This window comes from Drosophila subobscura, chromosome E (genome assembly GCF_008121235.1).
Source record: "Drosophila subobscura isolate 14011-0131.10 chromosome E, UCBerk_Dsub_1.0, whole genome shotgun sequence".
NCBI classification, from domain to species: Eukaryota; Metazoa; Arthropoda; class Insecta; order Diptera; family Drosophilidae; genus Drosophila; species Drosophila subobscura.
Genome location: NC_048531.1, coordinates 9524446 through 9546449, shown reverse-complemented (window position 1 = coordinate 9546449; position 22004 = coordinate 9524446). Strand labels below are relative to the sequence as shown.

General features: G+C 46.4%; 5 protein-coding genes and 1 pseudogene across 5 annotated transcripts; 4 read left to right on the top strand and 2 right to left on the bottom strand.

The window, feature by feature from the left end:
* Positions 1-5553: 5553 nt before the first annotated feature.
* LOC117892742 lies at positions 5554-6259 on the bottom strand (annotated as a pseudogene).
* Positions 6260-6322: 63 nt separating this feature from the next.
* LOC117892733 (ADP-ribose glycohydrolase OARD1-like) lies at positions 6323-6799 on the top strand. Its single transcript, XM_034799155.1, has 2 exons — positions 6323-6543; positions 6604-6799. The coding sequence occupies exons 1-2, from the start codon at positions 6485-6487 to the stop codon at positions 6797-6799; spliced, it is 255 nt and encodes an 84-aa protein (XP_034655046.1). The 5' UTR covers positions 6323-6484.
* A 1309-nt stretch (positions 6800-8108) lies between these two features.
* On the bottom strand, positions 8109-13745 carry LOC117891598 (ATPase inhibitor mai-2, mitochondrial). Its single transcript, XM_034797129.1, has 4 exons — positions 13718-13745; positions 13378-13448; positions 12894-13035; positions 8109-8367 (listed from the first exon to the last, which is right to left on the bottom strand). The coding sequence occupies exons 2-4, from the start codon at positions 13425-13427 to the stop codon at positions 8239-8241; spliced, it is 321 nt and encodes a 106-aa protein (XP_034653020.1). The 5' UTR covers positions 13428-13448; positions 13718-13745; the 3' UTR covers positions 8109-8238.
* LOC117891574 (major royal jelly protein 1) lies at positions 8834-10834 on the top strand. Its single transcript, XM_034797098.1, has 3 exons — positions 8834-9615; positions 9675-10424; positions 10484-10834. Exons 1-3 carry the CDS (start codon positions 9184-9186, stop codon positions 10616-10618), a joined length of 1317 nt encoding a protein of 438 aa, XP_034652989.1. The 5' UTR covers positions 8834-9183; the 3' UTR covers positions 10619-10834.
* LOC117891575 (protein yellow) lies at positions 11356-12872 on the top strand. The gene is made up of 2 exons (XM_034797099.1): positions 11356-11720; positions 11776-12872. Exons 1-2 carry the CDS (start codon positions 11501-11503, stop codon positions 12816-12818), a joined length of 1263 nt encoding a protein of 420 aa, XP_034652990.1. The 5' UTR covers positions 11356-11500; the 3' UTR covers positions 12819-12872.
* A 1598-nt stretch (positions 13746-15343) lies between the features above and the next one.
* LOC117891595 lies at positions 15344-16029 on the top strand. Its single transcript, XM_034797127.1, has 2 exons — positions 15344-15485; positions 15546-16029. Exons 1-2 carry the CDS (start codon positions 15428-15430, stop codon positions 15983-15985), a joined length of 498 nt encoding a protein of 165 aa, XP_034653018.1. The 5' UTR covers positions 15344-15427; the 3' UTR covers positions 15986-16029.
* Positions 16030-22004: the final 5975 nt, after the last annotated feature.

Here is a 22004-nt window from a genome sequence, read left to right as displayed (position 1 = left end):
CAGCAGAAGGAAACTTGTGTGAAAAAACATGGAAACCAGTTGCCTTCTGCTGACTTCTGTTCGCCTGGTACTTTGTCTGAAAATTTTCCTGTTTCCTGTTTCCTGGCCGAAAACAGGAACATTTTCAGACAAAGTACCAGGCGAACAGAAGTCAGCAGAAGGTTACTGGTTTCCATGTTTTTTCACACAAGTTACCTTCTGCTGACTTCTGTTCGCCTGGTACTTTGTCTGAAAATTTTCCTGTTTCCTGTTTCCTGGCCGAAAACAGGAACATTTTCTGACCAAGTACCAGGCGAACAGAAGTCAGCAGAAGGAAAAGAAAAAAAACTTGTGAAAAAACATGGAAACCAGTTGCTGTTTCTGCTGACTTCTGTTCGCCTGGTACTTTGTCTGTGAAAAAAATTTTCCTGTTTCCTGTTTCCTGGCCGTTTCCCGTTTTCGGCCGAAAACAGGAAAATTTTCAGACAAAGTACCAGGCGAACAGAAGTCAGCAGAAGGTAACTTGTGTGAAAAAAACATGGAAACCAGTTGCCTTCTGCTGACTTCTTCTGTTCGCCTGGTACTTTGTCTGAAAAAATTTTCCTGTTTCCTGTTTCCTGGCCGAAAACAGGAACATTTTCAGACAAAGTACCAGGCGAACAGAAGTCAGCAGAAGGTAACTTGTGAAAAAAAACATGGAAACCAGTTGCCTTCTGCTGACTTCTGTTCGCCTGGTACTTTGTCTGAAAATTTTCCTGTTTCCTGTTTCCTGGCCGAAAACAGGAAAATTTTCAGACCAAAGTACCAGGCGAACAGAAGTCAGCAGAAGGCAACTGGTTTGAAAAACATGGAAACCAGTTACCTTCTGCTGACTTCTGTTCGCCTGGTACTTTGTCTGAAAATTTTCCTGTTTCCTGTTTCCTGGCCGAAAACAGGAAAATTTTCAGACAAAGTACCAGGCGAACAGAAGTCAGCAGAAGGGCAACTGGTTTCCATGTTGGAAAAAGGAACATTTTCTGCTGACTTCTGTTCGCCTGGTACTTTGTCTGAAAATTTTCCTGTTTCCTGTTTCCTGGCCGAAAACAGGAAACAGGAAAATTTTCAGACGAAAAGTACCAGGCGAACAGAAGTCAGCAGAAGGAAACTTGTGTTTCCATGGAAACCAGTTGCCTTCTGCTGACTTCTGTTCGCCTGGTACTTTGTCTGAAAATTTTCCTGTTTCCGGCCCTGGCCGAAAACAGGAAAATTTTCAGACAAAGTACCAGGCGAACAGAAGTCAGCAGAAGGTAACTTGTGAAAAAAAACATGGAAACCAGTAACCTTCTGCTGACTTCTGTTCGCCTGGTACTTTGTCTGAAAATTTTCCTGTTTCCTGTTTCCTGGCCGAAAACAGGAAAATTTTCAGACAAAGTACCAGGCGAACAGAAGTCAGCAGAAGGTAACTGTGTGAAAAACATGGAAACCAGTTGCCTTCTGCTGACTTCTGTTCGCCTGGTACTTTGTCTGAAAATTTTCCTGTTTTCGGCCTGTTTCCTGGCCGAAAACAGGAACATTTTCAGACAAAGTACCAGGCGAACAGAAGTCAGCAGAAGGTAACTTGTGTGAAAAAACATGGAAACCAGTTGCCTTCTGCTGACTTCTGTTCGCCTGGTACTTTGTCTGAAAAATTTTCCTGTTTCCTGTTTCCTGGCCGAAAACAGGAAAATTTTCAGACAAAGTACCAGGCGAACAGAAGTCAGCAGAAGGTAACTTGTGTGAAAAAACATGGAAACCAGTTGCCTTCTGCTGACTTCTGTTCGCCTGGTACTTTGTCTGAAAATTTTCCTGTTTCCTGTTTCCTGGCCGAAAACAGGAAAATTTTCAGACCAAGTACCAGAACAGAAGTCAGCAGAAGGTAACTTGTTGAAAAACATGGAAACCAGTTGCCTTCTGCTGACTTCTGTTCGCCTGGTACTTTGTCTGAAAATTTTCCTGTTTCCTGGCCTGGCCGAAAACAGGAAAATTTTCAGACAAAGTACCAGGCGAACAGAAGTCAGCAGAAGGTAACTTTTGTTTGAATGTTTTTTGGAAACCAGTTGCCTTCTGCTGACTTCTGTTCGCCTGGTACTTTGTCTGAAAATTTTCCTGTTTCCTGTTTCGGCCGAAAACAGGAAAATTTTCAGACAAAGTACCAGGCGAACAGAAGTCAGCAGAAGGAAAACTTGTGTGAAAAAAACAAAGAAACCAGGCGCCTGGTACTTTGTCTGAAAATTTTCCTGTTTCCTGTTTCCTGGCCGAAAACAGGAAAATTTTCAGCATTTCAGGAACAGAAGTCAGCAGAAGGAAACTTGTGTGAAAAAAACATGGAAACCAGTTTCCTTCTGCTGACTTCTGTTCGCCTGGTACTTGGTCAGAAAATGTTCCTGTTTCCTGTTTCCTGGCCGAAAACAGGAAAATTTTCAGACCAAGTACCAGGCGAACAGAAGTCAGCAGAAGGAAACTTGTGTGAAAAAAACATGGAAACCAGTTGCCTTCTGCTGACTTCTGTTCGCCTGGTACTTTGTCTGAAAATTTTCCTGTTTCCTGTTTCCTGGCCGAAAACAGGAACATTTTCTGACCAAGTACCAGGCGAACAGAAGTCAGCAGAAGGAAACTTGTGTGAAAAAAAAACATGGAAACCAGTTGCCTTCTGCTGACTTCTGTTCGCCTGGTACTTTGTCTGAAAATTTTCCTGTTTCCTGTTTCCTGGCCGAAAACAGGAACATTTTCAGACAAAGTACCAGGCGAACAGAAGTCAGCAAAAGGAAACTTGTGTGAAAAAAACATGGAAACCAGTTGCCTTCTGCTGACTTCTGTTTTTTACTTTGTCTGAAAATTTTCCTGTTTCCTGTTTCCTGTTTCCTGGCCGAAAACAGGAACATTTTTACCTACCAGGCGAACAGAAGTCAGCAGAAGGTAACTTGTGTGAAAAACATGGAAACCAGTTGCCTTTCTGACTTCTGTTCGCCTGGTATTTTGTCTGAAAATTTTCCTGTTTCCTGTTTCCTGGCCGAAAACAGGAACATTTTCTGACCAAGTACCAGGCGAACAGAAGTCAGCAGAAGGTTATTGAATTTCCATGTTTTTCACACCAGTTACCTTCTGCTGACTTCTGTTCGCCTGGTATTTTGTCTGAAAATTTTCCTGTTTCCTGTTTCCTGGCCGAAAACAGGAACATTTTCTGACCAAGTACCAGGCGAACAGAAGTCAGCAGAAGGAAACTTGTGTGAAAAAAACATGGAACCAAAGTTGCTGTTTCTGCTGACTTCTGTTCGCCTGGTACTTTGTCTGAAAATTTTCCTGTTTCCTGTTTCCTGGCCGAAAACAGGAACATTTTCAGACAAAGTACCAGGCGAACAGAAGTCAGCAGAAGGTAACTTGTGTGTGAAAAAAACATGGAAAACATGGAAACCAGTTGCCTTCTGCTGACTTCTGTTCGCCTGGTACTTTGTCTGAAAATTTTCCTGTTTCCTGTTTCCTGGCCGAAAACAGGAACATTTTCAGACAAAGTACCAGGCGAACAGAAGTCAGCAGAAGGTAACTTGTGTGAAAAACATGGAAACCAGTTGCCTTCTGCTGACTTCTGTTCGCCTGGTACTTTGTCTGAAAAATTTTCCTGTTTCCTGTTTCCTGGCCGAAAACAGGAACATTTTCAGACAAAGTACCAGGCGAACAGAAGTCAGCAGAAGGTAACTTGTGTGAAAAAAACATGGAAACCAGTTGCCTTCTGCTGACTTCTGTTCGCCTGGTACTTTGTCTGAAAATTTTCCTGTTTCCTGTTTCCTGGCCGAAAACAGGAAAATTTTCAGACAAAGTACCAGGCGAACAGAAGTCAGCAGAAGTCAGCAGAAGGAAAACTTGCCTTCTGAAAAAACATGGAAACCAGTACTTTTCTGTTCCTGTTTTCCGGCCGAAAACAGGAAAATTTTCAGACAAAGTACCAGGCGAACAGAAGTCAGCAGAAGGTAACTTGTGTGAAAAAAACATGGAAACCAGTTGCCTTCTGCTGACTTCTGTTCGCCTGGTACTTTGGTCTGAAAATTTTCCTGTTTGTTTTCGGCCGAAAACAGGAAAATTTTCAGACAAAGTACCAGGCGAACAGAAGTCAGCAGAAGGTAACTTGTGAAAAAAACATGGAAACCAGTTGCCTTCTGCTGACTTCTGTTCGCCTGGTACTTTGTCTGAAAATTTTCCTGTTTCCTGTTTCCTGGCCGAAAACAGGAACATTTTCAGACAAAGTACCAGGCGAACAGAAGTCAGCAGAAGGATACTGGTTTCCATGTGAAAAACATGGAAACCAGTTGCCTTCTGCTGACTTCTGTTCGCCTGGTACTTTGTCTGAAAATTTTCCTGTTTCCTGTTTCCTGGCCGAAAACAGGAACATTTTCTGACCAAGTACCAGGCGAACAGAAGTCAGCAGAAGGAAACTTGTGTGAAAAAACATGGAAACCAGTTGCCTTCTGCTGACTTCTGTTCGCCTGGTACTTTGTCTGAAAATTTTCCTGTTTCCTGTTTCCTGGCCGAAAACAGGAACATTTTCAGACAAAGTACCAGGCGAACAGAAGTCAGCAGAAGGAAACTTGTGTGAAAAAACATGGAAACCAGTTGCCTTCTGCTGACTTCTGTTCGCCTGGTACTTTGTCTGAAAATTTTCCCTTTTTCCTGTTTCCTGGCCGAAAACAGGAACATTTTCAGACAAAGTACCAGGCGAACAGAAGTCAGCAGAAGGAAACTTGTGTGAAAAACATGGAAACCAGTTGCCTTCTGCTGACTTCTGTTCGCCTGGTACTTTGTCTGAAAATTTTCCTGTTTCCTGTTTCCTGGCCGAAAACAGGAACATTTTCAGACCAAGTACCAGGCGAACAGAAGTCAGCAGAAGGAAACTTGTGAAAAAAAAAAACATGGAAACCAGTTGCCTTCTGCTGACTTCTGTTCGCCTGGTACTTTGGTCTGAAAATTTTCCTGTTTCCTGTTTCCTTTCCGGCCGAAAACAGGAACATTTTCAGACAAAGTACCAGGCGAACAGAAGTCAGCAGAAGGAAACTTGTGTGAAAAAACATGGAAACCAGTAACCTTCTGCTGACTTCTGTTCGCCTGGAACTTTGTCTGAAAATTTTCCTGTTTCCTGGCCTGTTTTTCTGTTTTCGGCCATTTCAGTGGACAAATTTCAAAATTTCACTGTGGCTGCCAACACAGAGCGGCCAACTCTCGAACTACGATATTTTAGTTCCATAAATGGCCGTAATAATCACGGTGGCGCCACTGTGCGAACGCATTTTTAGTTTAAGAAATGGCCGTAGTGATCGCGGAAGCGCCACTGTGCTAACTACGTGGTTGGTTCACTACAAGAAAGTGTTTGTTGTACAACAATAACAAAACATCTTTTGATGTACAAGTTTTTTTTTACAACAAATTTTGAGAACAACGACAGAACAGTTTTGTTTTCTTTTTTTCTCCTATATTTGTGGGCCGATCAGAATGTGCCACACCTTTTCGTAATCAGGACAACTTCCCCGATCCTTTTCAATCTCTCTCGCTTCAAGGACATCAAGGATTAAGGATTCAATTGCACATATTTCCCATTCCCATAATAAATACAATTGATGTTAGGTATATGTATGTATATGTTTACTTCTTTTATTTGATATCTTCGCCTAGAATTGATTCTTAATTGCTTGGTGGAGGCACAAAGTTGTAGACGACAATCTTCAGCTGCCCGAACACGTACTCCAGAACGCCGCTGACTTTGTCCCATTCCAAGCCCTCAATACGCAACCGATGCCAGCTGCTTAACGATGTTCTTGCGCTGCGAAAAGGTTCGAAATGCATAAGCAAAGAATTGATCTAAAAGTTAGCGCAAGCCACCCACCATGTGTTCGCGTATCTGCTCCAGAGATGACTGCAGCGACTCGTATGTTGGTTTTCCCCAGCTTTGTGGCTTCGTCACCAGATAGTAAATGTAGCGATCATTATCCTTGAGCACAGCCACATCACCGCTCTCCGCCTTCTGGGCACGCAGCTCATCGACCTTGCCGTAGACCTCCTTGAACTTCACAGCTATGCCTGCGCCCATGGCCAAGTCAGCGCCCACTCAATGGGCCAGCGAGTGCGAGACTTTGTCTACAGTATGTAAATGTATGTAAATTATTAAGAGAGACATGTTTATTAAGTCATAACATTGAAAAATTTGAGAAATAGCGCGCACAACAAAAGAGTTCATATCATAACAGTATGACCGCGGAGCTATCGATAAAATATACATTCTGACCCTAAGAAATATACCGAAATATACCTTTCCATTTTATATATACCGCAAAGCGTTAGCACGTATTTTTGCGCGCAAATGAAACTAAAATTTTGTAAACAGAGCCACAGGTCGACTTGAAAGAAATTTGGATTAAGCTGATAGAAATGTCAGGTTTTGTTTATAAAGAGGTGAACGGGGGAACGGGGGGAACGGGCCTTCAGCGCGAAGGCCGACTATTCCATGTGCCATTGCGTGGGCGCCGACTTGCGTATGGGCAAAGGGATCGCTGTCAAATTTCGGTATGTCCTACGTTTTCCTTTGCAGAACACAAAACTTATAATTTGTATGTATTTCCGCAGCACTAAGTTTGGCCAGCTACTGACATTGCAGAGGCAGAATGTCCAGCCGGGTGGCGTTGCCATCCTAAAGGATCAGGAGCGTTTTATCTACAATCTCGTTACCAAGCAAACGAGCTGGGGCAAGCCCACCTATCAGCTACTCCACAGCTCCTTGACCGCGATGCGGCAGCATATGGTATGTGAAAACTATGCATAACTTCCTTCCCAATTTGTTCACCCTCGCTGTGTCCACTATTTCAGAAAACCTCCCAAATCTACAATTTTGAAGATAACAGAAAACTAAAAACCATTCCGTAGGGAATGACCATATCTATCAGATCACCAAATTGGGATCCGATTGGATCATTATTATAGCCACAATGAAGAAATTAATTACCAGTGGCTAAACCCACCCCGTCCCGCAGCTTATATTTGTTTTTTGAAAGTTCTCTCATTCACACTCTGCTTCGCGCAGTGGCCGCACACTGGCCGTCTGCCGCTGGCTCTGCCTCTGCCGTGAGTCTGCAGTGTGTGGGTCTAGGGAAGGGGGGCGAGCTAAAGGAGCGTGTTGGTGTGAGAAGTGTTGTAGATGTAGATGACAGATGAAGAAAAAATTTAAAATTTGACAAATAACCGCTAATGTACAGATGTAGTACTGAGTGCCGGGTATAAAAGTTGTGACGCGTAAGAAGCGTCTCACACGTCCCTTCTCGTTCTTATTACTAACTAGCTAGAACTCTCAGAAGTTAACTTATAATTTTATACTATTGATGAATCAATTGCCGGTGTGCGCGAAGACTCTTTTCTTGCTATTAATATTCACATTACGCATGAAATGACTTGTTTATGTGTAACAACTAGTGAAGTCCTATTAGATTTCCATTATCGATAGGGGCGCATCTGGAATGTAGATGTAGAATTCAATGTACAATTTGCAGTGTTTCAAGATGCCCTCAGCCCGCCCACGTTTAATTCCAATTTAATTATTATAGAACTCATATAAACAAAGATAAAGAAACTAAATTCGTTGATGTCCACCAACCACTCCTTTCCTATACGCACCGTTCTGCGTTTCAGTCTGGCTGAAGCTGTTTGAAACTAACAATAGACTGCAAAATGTTTAGAGGAATGTTTACGCTTTGAACAAATGAATGAAAGCTAAGCCAGTTTGCTAATTAATGAATGACTCGCCTTTTTGATAAGCCAGCGATTGTGTTTCGGGGAATTTGTAGTCTTAAACACTCTGCCGCTGCTTAGAGCTTGCACGACGAACTGATTAAAATATGATTTTAGGTGGTTTACAAACTCAATTGGAATTCAGAGATGCCCATTCTGATGAGGGTGGCGTAGTATTAGTGCTAGAACCAGTTGCGGCACGAGGCACAGGCTTCCGAGTTGACTATTCTGTAGCTGCGGGTGGGCATCCCACTCCATCCCACTGGACTAAGATTGATGTTCCAATTAAAGCCTTTAAAATATCTGTGTTTTATTCATGTAGATTTTTAGAAAACATTGAACAATTTGTAAGTGTATAAACTGCGCACTGATCGGCTAGGAGGGAGGACAAGTACAATTGAGTGAAATGCATTTAAGTAAATGTCTCGAACTATCACTGGTCTGTGTGTGATGTGAGAGAGCTTTCTCCTGTGCCGCCGCTCACTTGTGCAGGTTCTCGAGGAAGTTCTTGTGACGCTGGATGGCCTCCTCGTGCTCCTTGATCTGCTGATGATGGAACTCGGCCTGGTGGATCTGATCGTTCTTCAGCTTCTCCAACTGTCCCTTTTGCTGCAATGCAAAACAAACAGAAATGTTAATAACAAATGATTAAAATATATCGTATTGGCACGGCAAGTCGTAAAAAGCTAATTGCGGGTTACGGCAAAGAACGCCGCTCCGCCCCCTACAGCGCCGCTCATCAATTATTGACATCGCCACCGCCGCCTGTCATCATTATTAGCCAACAGTCCCGTACCCGTACCCGCATCTTGCTCACAATATAAGAGGCTTTGACTTTGACTACAGAGCTTACAGTTCCGCCGCTTTGTCAATGTCACGAGCAAATATTTGGTAGAACAAATTTTTAGCACGTTCCCCAAATGCAAATCACTGAAGGGAGACACACACACACAAGAGAGAGAGAAGAGATCGAAGCAAAGTGCGTAAGCTTGGGATAAACCATCTGCCAGGGTTTAAGAACCTGAATCAGAGACGTGTGTGTGTTTGCTGGAATCTGTTCTGCGCGTGCTCATCTTCCAAGCCAGTTTTTAGTTTATAGTTGGCCGCACGACTGGCAACTGGCAGCAGTGTGACGCGACGCGACGAGTGAAAAGTTGGCAAAGAAAGTGTTCGACAAAGATTGGGGTCAGTGTATAATATTATTGCGCATTTCAGGCCGCATCTGGCCAAATATTAAACACAATAAAATTCCGTTTTCTGTGGAACTCAAACAACACTAATTGAGAGTCAACAGCCACTAGACAAAGCTCTCCCTTCAGCGCTCACTTATCAGGCGGCTCCAAAAATATTCAAAGTCAAGCCAAAGTTGATAAGAGGCGCACCAGTGGACGGACCACAGCATTTAGCCCATAGACGAGCAACAGAATGGAACACCTCCGGCTCTTGCTGATCGCCCTCTCGCTGACCCTGGCCCATGCGGCCTACAACAGCCAGCAGCCCAGTGGACGGGCACCACGGCCACCGAGTCCAGTGCGCACCGTGGAGTCGCTTGTGCAATGGCAGCAGCTGGAGTACGGCTTCCCCACTGCCCAGGATCGGCAGAACGCGCAGACTGCGGGCAATCTGGTGCCGGAGAACGGCACGCCCATCGATGTGCAGGCGCAGCATTTGGCCAATGGCATGGTGCGGGTGTTTACAACGATTCCGAGATTCGTCACCGGAATTCCGTACACACTGGCCACCGTCTCCGAGCAGATGGGACGCAATGGCCCGATGCTGCAGCCATATCCCAGCTACTCCTGGCACAATGGCCATGGCGAGAACTGTGACCTGATTACCTCCGCCTTTCGAGTGGCTGTAAGTGGATAATGCAAAGATCCTTCCTTCCCTCTACAGCGACTCTCTCTCTCCCCCAGGTCACTGAATGCAATCAGCTGTGGGTGATCGACTCGGGCTTGATTGGCAGCGAGCAGCTGTGCCCACCTCAGCTGCTGCAGTTTGACCTGAACACCGATCGCCTGCTGCATCGCTACCGTTTCCCCAACGACACGTACACTCCACGGGCCTCGCTCTTCATCACGCCGAGCGTGCTGGTGCAGGATCCGCCGCCACGCGGCACCTGCAGCCGCACCATGATCTACATTGCAGACGTCAACTTTCATGGGTTGGTCGTGTACGACCAGCAGGCGAATGCCTCGTGGCGCGCAGAGAACCGCTTCATGTACCCCGACCCGGACTACGGCCACCACACGATCGCCGGCGAGAGCTTCGACCTGATGGACGGTCTGTTCTCGGTGAACAACGACAAGCGCAATCTGTACTTCCATCCGCTGGCCAGCGTGGGGGAGTACGCCGTGCCCCTGAGTGTGCTCAACCGCCGGGAGAACTGGGCGAACGGCGTGGAGGCCATGGCCGATCAGTTCAAGCTGCTGGGCAGGCGCAAGAGCGAGTGCGCCGCCTCGGCCATGGACAGCATGAGCAATCTCTACTGCGTCACCTTCAATCCCATCAAGCTGTTCGTGTGGAACGTAAACACGCCGTACGGCTCGAGGAACTTTGGCGCGCTGCCAGCCAAGGCCGAGGAGCTGCAGTTTGTCAGCGGCATGAAGGTGGTGCGCAATCCAGCGGGCTACGAGGAGCTCTGGCTGCTGTCCAATCGTTTTCAGGTGAGTCTGGGCTAAGTCTTGGCTGTGAATCTTGAGGATTGATTAACTTTTTGTTGCAGAAAATATCCGCGGGCACTATCAACGCCAACGAAGTGAACTTCCGCATTCTGCGACGCAGACTGGACGATGTGCAGGGCGGCGTGTTCTTTGCCAACGATGATGAGCTCACCAACAGGCTGGTGTTTAAGCCATGAGCGGCAGATCCTTTTGGCTAATATAAGCCACTATAATTAGTATTTAATTTAAGCCTTTGCTGCACAATCGGTAGAAAAAAGTTAAAAAGAAAGAAAAGCATCTGGAAACACTTGACACTGGGTGGTAAGGCAGAAGAAACGCTTTCCGCGCTTTAGTCCGTTGGATTTTGTATGCTAATTCGAGGCCGCAAAACCTAAACTTAATCTCCATCTCAATCCACACAAATTCGCTTAATATATGCTCAGCTTGCTTCAAGCTACATGCCCCCTAAAAATTGATTCATGCCCAAACTCAACACTCAATTACGAATCGGTTGCGGCACAACAATTGTCGCAAAGTTCAGGTTCGTGGTTATCGCTAGATGATTATGCAAGGCCCACTGTGGTTCGGGCAGCGGCGTAGTTGCCACAAGATTGAAAAAGGGTAGACGCTGCCGCTGATCATAGCCATTCCATTTTGTGTGCGATTTGTCTGCTGACAGAAACCGAAACTGGATTGTAAATCGCATTTAATAATAAATCGGGCAATTGATAACACTTAATGGGCCAATGAACTGACGTTGGACGTAGCCAAAAAGGGGTGGTATGCATAATTAGCCAGCACTAGGAACTCGTTTTCTCAATTGGCCAACAATAAAAAGCGGCAACAAGAGCGACAGTCAAGTCAACGAGAATTTCAATGCACAATGTTTGTGTGCAATTAAACCAGTTGCAAAAGGTGACCCAACTGGCCTGCCTGCTGCTGCTGCCAGATGGAGACGGATTAGAAAGACAAGCGCCAGTTGGTGGCGGCGCATGCGCAGTCTCTGTTAGGAGCTTAACTGGAGCACACCACACCACATCACAGCAGACCAGATCTAACGAAAGTGAAAGGATTACAGCATGTTGCAGCATTTGATTACTTTGGGCGTTTGCTTCTGCTTCTGGTTCCTGCTGGCTGCAGCCGCACAGCATGCGCAGAGCCAGGGCTTGGACAGCGTGTTTCAGGCATACAATCTGGAGCTGGCCTTTCCCTCACAACAGGAGCGGGAGCGAGTGCTGCGTGAAGGTCTCTACGATCCCGCCAATGTAATACCCATCGATGTGGATGTGTACTATAAACGTAAGACTCAAACTTAAGCCCCAAAGGCCGCTCTGATTGTGTCCCTTTTGTGCAGATGGCGATCCAACGCCCTCAATCTTTGTGACCATCCCTCGCTTTGCCAAGGGCGTGCCCTACTCCCTGGCCTATGTGACCAACGAGATGAAGCCAAATGGCACGCTGCTGCAGCCCTATCCCAGCTACGAGTGGCACAAGACGCACGGCGCCGACTGCAACGGTCTGACCTCCGTCTACAGGACTCAGATTGACGACTGCGGTCGGCTGTGGATCCTGGACAGTGGCGAGATTGACTTTGTTCAGCTGTGTGCCCCACAGCTGTACGCCATTGATCTGGAGAGTGGCCAAGTGGTGCATCAGTACCGCATGCCGAAGCGCCTCTACAAGGAGGGTGTCAGTCGCTTTGTCGCGCCCACCATTGAGCTGGACTCGCACAATTGCGATGTGGGATTCGTGTACATGGCGGACTCCATCGGGGACGGCATTGTGGTGTACGATGTGGCCGCCCAGCAGTCGTGGCGCATCGAGAACAAGTACACCTATCCGCATCCCGATTTCGGCACCTTTACCATCGCCGGAGAGAGCTTCCAGCTGTGGGATGGCACTGTGTCGACCGCTCTGACGCCCCATGCCTTGGGCGTGAAGCGAATGCTGTACTTCCACTCGCTGTCCAGCGACTGGCAGATGGCCATACCCCTGGACGTGGTCAACAATGGCAGCAACTGGAAGCTGAACGACGTCAGTGCCGCCCTAGATCAGTTTGTGGTGCTGGGCAAGCGGGGCAGTCAGTGTGTGGCTTCTGCCATGAGCGAGACGGGAATGCTGCTCTGTGGCCTGGTCAAGCCAGCCAGCATTCTGGCCTGGAACACCCAAACACCCTACACGCATCAGAATCTGGTCATGCTCATCGAGGATGAGGAGCGACTCCAGTTCACGAGCGGCCTGAAGATCGTGCGCAACCACGAGGGCAAAGAGGAGCTGTGGGCACTATCGAATCGCTTGCAGAAAGCCTTTGGGGCCGGACTCAACTTCAAGGAGATCAATTTTCGCATACAAAAATGCGGAGTTCAAGAGCTGCTCAACGGCGGGCCATGCTACTGATATGGATTTTCGTTAGTGTCTGGGGCTACTAAATAAAACTGATAAGAATTTGCATGTGTTTCGCGTTCCACTCACCTTCTTGTAGAAGTACTCCTCCTCGCGGGCTGCCTCCAGCTTGCCAAAAGCGCCGCCAGCCTCGCGGATGGAGCCACCGCCGCCACCGCCCTTGCCGGCACCGCTGCCGAGATCGCCCAGCTGGCTACTCATCTTGGCCACCCTGCAAGATAATCAAATAATCAAATGTCGAATTAGTTCTTTCAATTGTTACGTAACAAATGAAGTCAGCGCACACACACACACACACACACACACACACACAGAGAAAGACCCCCCCCACACACACACACACACACACAAAGCCGGCCGCTGTTTCGGGTCAAACGAAAAGCCATTGGAATCGAAATTGTTTATCTTATCGCATATTGACGAAAAACAGCCACTCGGAGCATACATAACAATTGGTTGGGCAAGAGAATTATCCACCCAGAACATGCATATCAACGTTGGTATGTCAGCTAGCAGCTAATTAGCAGTTTAGCAACAATTAAAAAGTACTCACTGGAGCCCGGCGGGGTACAGACGGGAAACGCTACGACGTACAACGAACATTCTTGGTTTTTATTGGACGATCTGCAAAGAATAACCAAATTATTAGCAAACACGATGAGTTGCAATTTACTGTAAAGCGGCCGCCATCAAAATTCGAGTGCATTCAACTTTGCCGTGCGAAACTTTGCACAAAGACAGTGCCCACGTCGCCTATAGATGGCGAAATTCTTTGTTTGCTTGCTGTTTAAACAAAAAGAGGTGCTGCGCATATATGCATAGGCCAATATTTCACAAACAAGTTGCTTTCTTTACATATATAAATTTGCCGGGAGCTGCGTCGCAAAACGTACTTGATTTTTCAAACTTTTTTTTTTAAGTTTGTGAAAAGTAGGGTTGTCAAATATACATATATCAAAATTTCAATATATCGATATTTTTAAAAATAAAAATATATTTATATCGTGATTTTTTTCCCATAATATCAATTTATTGATATGTTTTTCGATATTTTTTGATATTTTATAACAGGAGAGATTTGTTTTGTTGTTTTCTCCTTTATTTGTAGTCCGACCAGGATGTGCCACGCCCCCTCGTGATCGGCACAATGTACTGGATCCTTTGCGACCAGTTCGGGTGCAAGGACATTAAGGATAATGCCATTTTCACGTTGTTTTTTCTTTTTAATCTCTACAAGGCTATAGCTCAGCTGTTTCCTGTCGAAAAAGGACATGTCACGCCTCCTCGGGATCGGGAAAATGTCCCGGATCACTTCGGGTGCTAGGACATTAAAGATAAGGCCATTTGAATATTGTTTTTCTATATAATCCCCTTCAACGCTATAACTCGGCCATGTCGGATCAGGAATATTGGCGAAGGTTTCCTGTATCGCTTGAGTCCATCAAGGACCACAAGGACTGCAGGATATGGCTGTCCTACGCTATTTTGTAATTGGGAACTTTTCAGCCTGAAAGAATGCTATACTTTTGAGAAGAAAAGCTGCCCCCAAAAGATACTTCAGTTTATTGGCCTCTGCCCCTGACACGTCTCTGCCGCTGCCTCTGCCACGACTCTGCCCTGACTCTGCAGTGTGTGTTTCTAGGGGAGGGTGGCGAGCTAAAGGAGCGTGTTGGCGTGAGTAGCGTTGTTGATGTAGATGACAGATGAAGAAAAAATGTAAAATTTGACAAATAACCGCTAAGTTGCAGATGTAGTACTGAGTGCCGGGTATAAAAGTTGTGACGCGTAAGAAGCGTCTCACACGTCCCTTCTCGTTATTAGTTGTCTCAATATCTGTTTAAATTCCCTTCGCAAAGGAAAAGAGCTTTCAAATTCCCTTAACGAAGGAAAGAGCTTTCATGGGGCGAAATTTGTACCAAAAATTAAGGTGTCGATAACAGGTAAATACGTCACAAAAAAACGCCACGGCGTTTCATCCTCGTGAAGGAAATTCTTCAAGGAAATCCTCTCCTGTGTCTAAACGGTCAGGGAAATTCTCTCCTGCCAGATGCTCTCGCATGCACTATTACGGATCCTCTAAACAGGTGCGAAAAAGGCGGGAGCCTAAAAAAAGCTCGTCCTTTTTTACCTGCTTGCCATACCTTGCCGTCACATGCCAAAGAGAGGATTAGGTCAGCAGAGAGAGCAAGATACTCTTTCCTCATTTTTGCGTTTCGATATCGAGCACAGAAATATACCAAAAAAAAGATACGATATAATAGCACCACCACCACAAGCGCAATTTTCAAACTCAGATTTTTAACTATAAGGAAACTATAAGCACATTTTTGGAAAGGGAAGACTCTTACAAATTTGGGAAAAAAGTTAGTTTGAGTTAGTGCTATATCAGAATATTGAGAAGTGTAGCTTTTGTTCGTTTTATCTCTAACGCATAATTTGTTACCTCTTCGGAACTCATGTGTGTGTCGTAGCCCTTAGATATGCCAACTAATCTATATTGTCGCTATAAAAACTGTTTATGACCACCATACTAGTCACCTGCATCAAGGGGAAACGAATCAGTAAACCTTAAACAGCCGCGAAAAGAAGAACACTCAATAAATATGTGGAAGAAATTGATTATAGCTGTGGTGCTTGTGGCCTTTATTGGCGTGCAGTTCGGTGAGAAGATTGATTGACTCAGAATGAACCTGTGAATAACGCAATCAATTTAACCATTAGCCAGCTCGCTGACATGCTACAGCTGCATTGATGCCACCTCCTGCAGGAATCCCACGGTCCAGACCTGCACCAATGCCACGGCTAATGCGAGCAGCCTCTGGCTGTCGACGTACCACAACGATGTGCCCGTAGTGGCTGGCAGCCAGAGCTTCATGTGTACCAATCTCACCTATTACACGGGCCCTCAAATCCCGCCCACAGCATCCATGGGCCCCAACAACAATGTCACGAGCCAGTTCCTTGGCTGCGCCCATCCGGATATTCGCATCTGTGCCCGTACCCTGACCGATCCGGAAGCCAGGGCAACCTGGAACTCGCACTGCGGCGTCTGCTATACTGACAACTGCAATTACGATGGACCCGCGGGCACCTTTAGTAGCAGCGCGTACACCATAATTGGCTCCATCGCTGTGCTGCTCTTGGCCAAGGTTCTTAGATGAACTTTGAGTTAGTGCTACACCGAAATATTAAGAAATTCACTCAATTAATCATAATTTATTTGAGAAAGATGATTCGATGCAAGAACTTGTCGTTATTCTATTAAATGACTCAACTTTGAGACTGTCCAAAGTTTATACTCGCTTGGAAACCATTCAGAACAAGCCCACCAAAAAATGTCCCCTTTCAATCGCTATCAATTCTGAGAATTTTCTGATTTTATTACCTTTGCCAAAGGCGCTCGTGGGGGTATATGGTTCGAGATTGTTTGATTTCGCAAGCTGTCACTAAGGTTTGCAGGTGTGGGGTAGGTTCAAGATAACTTAACTAAAAATTAGATAAGGAAAAATCCATCCATCTAATCGCTTATCGTGTGTGTTTCTCTATCCTCTCTCTCCACCGCTCCAAAACTGTAAAAACGTTATGTACTAGTACCGTAACATGCACTTGTCATGTGTGTGTGGCAGCGCTGCAATTGTTTGGTATTCCAACTGTCTGGCAGCACTAATGTGCACGCGGGAAATTCAAATTCAAAGTGCTGCCTCTACTGCACTTGTTTGCTGTAACTCTTCCTGGTTCCTAATCAGTTCAAAACGACTCCCTTGCTCCCTGCAACTTATTTCTTCTCTTTTTTCTAGTTCTTCTCTGTTTCAATTTCATTTGCACCTCCAGGCTGCAGCGCTAGATTAAATTTGCCAACTCCAAATGCAAAACGGCCAAGGCATCATCAAATATGCATGCAGCCACCGCGGGTCAAAGTGCCGCTGTAAGTCGGAACTAAACCAGAAATCATAAAGACCGACACGTGCGCTAGGCAGGATGCCAGCAGCCACTGCCCCAACCCCCACCATGTACACCTTTTGGTTTAGTTTTTTTTCTAAGGCATAAATTATGCGAGACTTCGGCGGCAATTCAAGTGTTGCCCCGTCAAATTTTGGCACCTGGCCGCAGCCGGGGCCGCTAACCTTCGTACCGCAGGGCGCGTGTAACAATTTTACAGCTCCTTCACCCCGCTGCTCCCACCCCGCTGACGATTGGCGTAATGAAAGTGTTGTGGCTGCTCGCTGCTGTGCTCCATATAGCCATCATAGTCGTATATTTGTGTAAACGGCTTGTACTATGACAGGGGTTCGGGGTTCGTGTTCTGGCTGTTGTACGTAATTGAAATTGCGCGGCGTACGCGGCATTAAGTCATAAAAGCAGCAACTGTAGGCCCACAACTATCAAGCGTATACAATGTGCTACCCAGCAACCAGTTTGTCACACTCTGAGGCCAGGCACGTACGCGCCAAGAGGTCAAAACGCACACTGGACATGAACGAAAACCGGGGGAGGGCCGTGGCATGGGATGGCAAATTGTGAAACTTGTCCGTTTCTGTCTGTCCATCATCGTCTTCAACGTTGTCATCTTGCGAGGCCCACAAACTGTGTGTGTGGGTCATAAAAGCAGTCACTGACTGGGCAGCGAGCGTACTTAGAACAAGTCGCAGAACACAACAAACCGAACAGCGAACACAATTCCTGTTCAGGCCACAAACATTTAATTAAGGTCTCAGTCTTCCAGTGTGAAGAGACTTCTGGCGAAACGTTTACACAGGGGCACAAAGCAGCATCTGAATAATGTAATGCCTAAAATGATATAAAACGAAGTCCAATCTGTGTGCCACATAGGGAGCATTGACTCCCTCATCTCTTGCAGTTTTTTCAGAGGTAAAGCCCCGAAATTTGCATGTAATTTTCACCATTTAAAACTCTCTGCAGTTGGTGCCCGTTTGTTATGCAATCTGCTGCGTGACTTCTGTCCGCCCTCGCCGTCTGTACTGAATGGAAACTCGCACAGGGACTGGGGCACATCCTTTGGCACATCCTTTCCCAGCGGCTCCTTTTCGGCTGTCTCTCGTCTGGCTCCCTCTCGAAATTTGATCTGTTTGGCGTGATAAGAAATTGAGGGACACGCACAAGGAAATGTGCCTCTGTGTTTGGGGCAATTGCTCTGCCAAGGTCCTTTGTCTTTGAGCAGGACCTTTTATGAATGTCTTATCAAGGCGAGCGCAAAACTTGGGACTCTCTTCACGGATCCCGGCTCCCGGCTCCTGGTAATACAATACTTTCTGCTCTCCGATTGTGCGCTGCAGGAGCACAGCTTCAGCTCCTTTATTAATTTAATTCGCGAGAATTTAAGGCGGAGGTGCCATGCGGTGCCGGTCCTGTCGTAGCCCGATCCCGATCCCGATCCCGATTATTGTGTCAGCAACTTTATAAATTGCGCATAGAAAACAAACCGCCCGCAAATAACACAGAAGAAAGAAGGATCGAGCCCAAGGAATCCCTTTGTTCCCCGTGATTGCTGTTTATATTTGGTGCTGCCCTGCCCTGAATGGCAATCAATCAATCAGAGACCAGCTATCGATATCCATTTACATAGCGCAAATAGCGGCACGTTCATCACGCTCTAATAAGGGGCATGGAAATATCTATTACTGCGGCATAGAGCGAGTGTGCCACGGGTGTGGAAGGAAGCGAATCCTGGAGTAGGTGCTCAAGGAAAGCTGAAAAACTGCAAGAAGAAAATAACAAACTGCGATTATGCACTCTGGAAATTAAGTGAAACATCACAGAGCAAGAGCTACGAGTGGATATGTACGTGCATACATATTTACATATTTATTTAACATATTTACATACATTTGTGTGTATTCCGTGATAGCCCACCCATGCCACGCCCCAGCTGGCTCCCTCTGCTGCTTGGTAGCGTGTATCCGGCGCTTGTACATAAACACCTACAGGCGCACACACACATACACACGTTGTGGCAGCAGCCAATGGGAAGGGCCTTTCGCTCGCTCATGCTTTACGTATCCGAGCGATTATGTATCCGTAATTGTAACTGTATCTGTAGCTGTAGCTGTACATCTGCAACTGTTTTCGGGTTTTCTGGGTTTCGGCACCTCAGCAGCTCGTGCCCTAGCCGAAGGAGCGTACAAAAATTAACCAAACTAAAGAAAAATTGTATAATAATTGCATAATTAAGTTCCAAGTGAAATGGAGAGAGGGCAGAGCTGGCCACTGTTTAGTTTTAATTTGTGTAAATTGTGAGCGCGCGTGTCCGAGAGTTGAGTGTGTCCCCTCCGAGTGAGAGATTATTAATTGAATTAGCGCCTTGCCACCGAAGAAGAGGATGCACTCGCGCTCTCTCTCTCTCCCGCTCTCTGATCTGGTAATTAGTGGATGTGTAATGCCACAATTGCAGACAGGAAGTTGACAGCTAATTGACAACCACGAACCAAGATGAACCCTCCTCTCGCCGCGGCAATATCCACATCCAAATCCATCAAGACATGAAACGTTGTTTGCTTTTATATTAGACTAAAACCCAAATCATGATTTGCATATGACAGCAGCATCAATTGGGCAGCGTGGCATGGGTTGCCTTAAGGAGTTTCCATCCTGTTTTGGCCATCCATCAAGCACAAAAATTCGCACGGTATCGCATTATTGACAAACGGATATGGGGGATATGGGATATGGCGCTTTCAGAGTCATTTTCCCAGGCATTAAGCAAGCTTCTACCCCCCACACACACACACATCATCAAGGACCATCAGCACGAACATCCTTACACATCCTTACACATCCTTAGACATCCACATTCACTCCCCCAATCGGTAAATCACGCTAATAAGCCGGTAATGAATATCATACAATGTATCTCCTGTCTCCCCTTGCCCTCGCTTGCTTCCCCTTTTTGCAAAAATCGCATGTTTGGCCCACATTCCGTGTGTCCTTAGTGTTCTTCTGTTCTGCCCCCCGCCACAGCATTCCGTCCGGAAGAGGAAACATTTTGCGCTGCCAAAGGGGCGGGTCGCTGTTTGCCAGCGAAACGATTTTTCACTTTTGTTTTTGTTTAATAAGGCATGCGAAAATATTTCCCTGGCGCACATCCAGCCACTTACCCTCATGGTCGAGGACCTTAACACACCATAGGAGCCCCCCCGCAACACCATTACTATGCACTGATCATCATTTGTATCCATTTGCCACTTGCTTTTTGGGTGTTTTGTGTGAAGTTGCTCTTTGGGTCTCCCCGTATGTTCGTCTGTTTCCTTCTCTGACTGATGGGAGCTTCTTCATTTGTCAATGTAACGCTGTCTTGGCTCAAAAATGCTTTTGTCCGCATGCCAGCCCCAAGTTCGAGCTGGACACACGAACCCAACACTTGCCACAGTCGAGCGATGGCCACAGGCGGGTTGTGGCTGGTACAGTGGGGATGTGTGGCAGCCGAGTCGCCTTGTCAGTCAGTCAGTCAGTTAGTCAGTTAAGTTAGTTAGTTAGTCAGTCACTCAGCAGACTTTCAAACGCCGCACAGTGGTGTCAAATGTTTCAATTTCTGGCGGAGAAGGAAGGAAATCTTTCAAGCTAAATGGAGGAGTAAATATTTTAATTAAATATAAATAAATGACTCCCGTGATGTGCCAAAATGTAGCTTCAACTTAGTTAAATTTCTGCTGCTTTCAATCAATATTTGACCATCGTCTGTCGTTCCACTGTGGTGTTGGCCCCCTTCCGATGGAAGCGTGTAAAAACCCGTCAAATAAGTGAAATACCAAAAATAAAGCGATGCGAATCGAAGCGATCCGCGTGGACTTGATACGAGATTCAAAGAGCCATCGACATCGCCTTCTCCAGCTCCATCAACATTCAGGCTTCGACATATTGGTGACGTTAAAGCGGCAGAAAGACAAATAAAAAGGAGTTCGCAGAAACCACCGGGGAGAGGCAGAGGGAGAGCTGGGAGAGGAAGAGCCTCAAGCGGATGACGCGCCTGGCGGTCTGGTCTGGTCTGGTCTGGAGTGCGCGATCATCAATGAAGTCTCCTCGCCTCGATTCGATGCCAATTCCGATTGCCAATGGCCCAACGAGTTTTGTTTTTCCTTTTTCCATGTGCTGCTGTCTGTGTTTGTGTTTGTGTTTGTGTCGCTGTTTTCCACCGGACACCTTGGCATGTGTGGCATGGCGCTAATTAACAACTGCCGGTGCGGCTTTGTGGCAGCGTGGAGTGCCGTGCCGCACAGGAGAGTTGGAATAGGAATTGTAGCTAGAGCTGAAGCTGAACCTGAAGCTGGACCAATTGTTTCGATGATAAACATTTTTATTGATTTGTGATGATTGCCGCCGACAGGCACTGGACTGGGACAGGTGCACAGGCCGCTCTCGGTCGGTGCCTTTTTGCCGCTGCAATTTATTAAATGCGATTTATTTGCAATTGCTTCCGAGAAGCAGGAGGTGCTGCAGATTAGACAGCGGAGCGACCAGGCCACTGCCGACTCCAAATCCAAGTTGGATCGGCTCCAGCATTTCTGCTGCATTTCATTCCAAGAAACAGAAGCGTTGTCGCCTTGGTAATCTGTTCGGTCCGGGCATAATTGCCACCGGTCTTGAAGCCTCAGATAGAGATCACCCAACTGAGATGCCAATTTGTTGCTGCCCCCATCCCCCCCTGCCTGCCCCCAGAAACTCCATAAACCCCGAGCCGAGCCGAGCCAGAGCCAGAGCGTCGCGGTTGCGCCTGTTGCGCACCTTTTTTATTGCCATTACGTGTCGCGCTTGCCGAAATAAACCAGAAACGAAATATTCGCCATAAAATTTTGGACTTGGAGCAGCCCTCGAGAGACAGCCAGCCCAGACCCCTCCACTGTCGCCCTGGCTCGTCACGCGGTCGCGTCATGTTGTCAGCTTCCATAAAAAAAAGTGCGGCCCGGCGACTAGGAGCCCGCTCGGCTCAAGATTTTCTTATCAGATTTTCCCTACGCCCCGAACGAAGCTTCCCGGGAAAGACATAAAGTATTTTGGAACTTCTTTTTGTTGCTGTTTTTGGTTTCAACTTTTGTTGTTGCTTTATTCACTAAATCATTTTCTGTCGTTTGTTTTTTGTTCTTTTTTTCTTGAATTCTTTTTATGCTACACATTAAAAATGTTGTTTGGTGCCTATGTAAGTTAAAGTATTTAATCCGTTCACGTGTT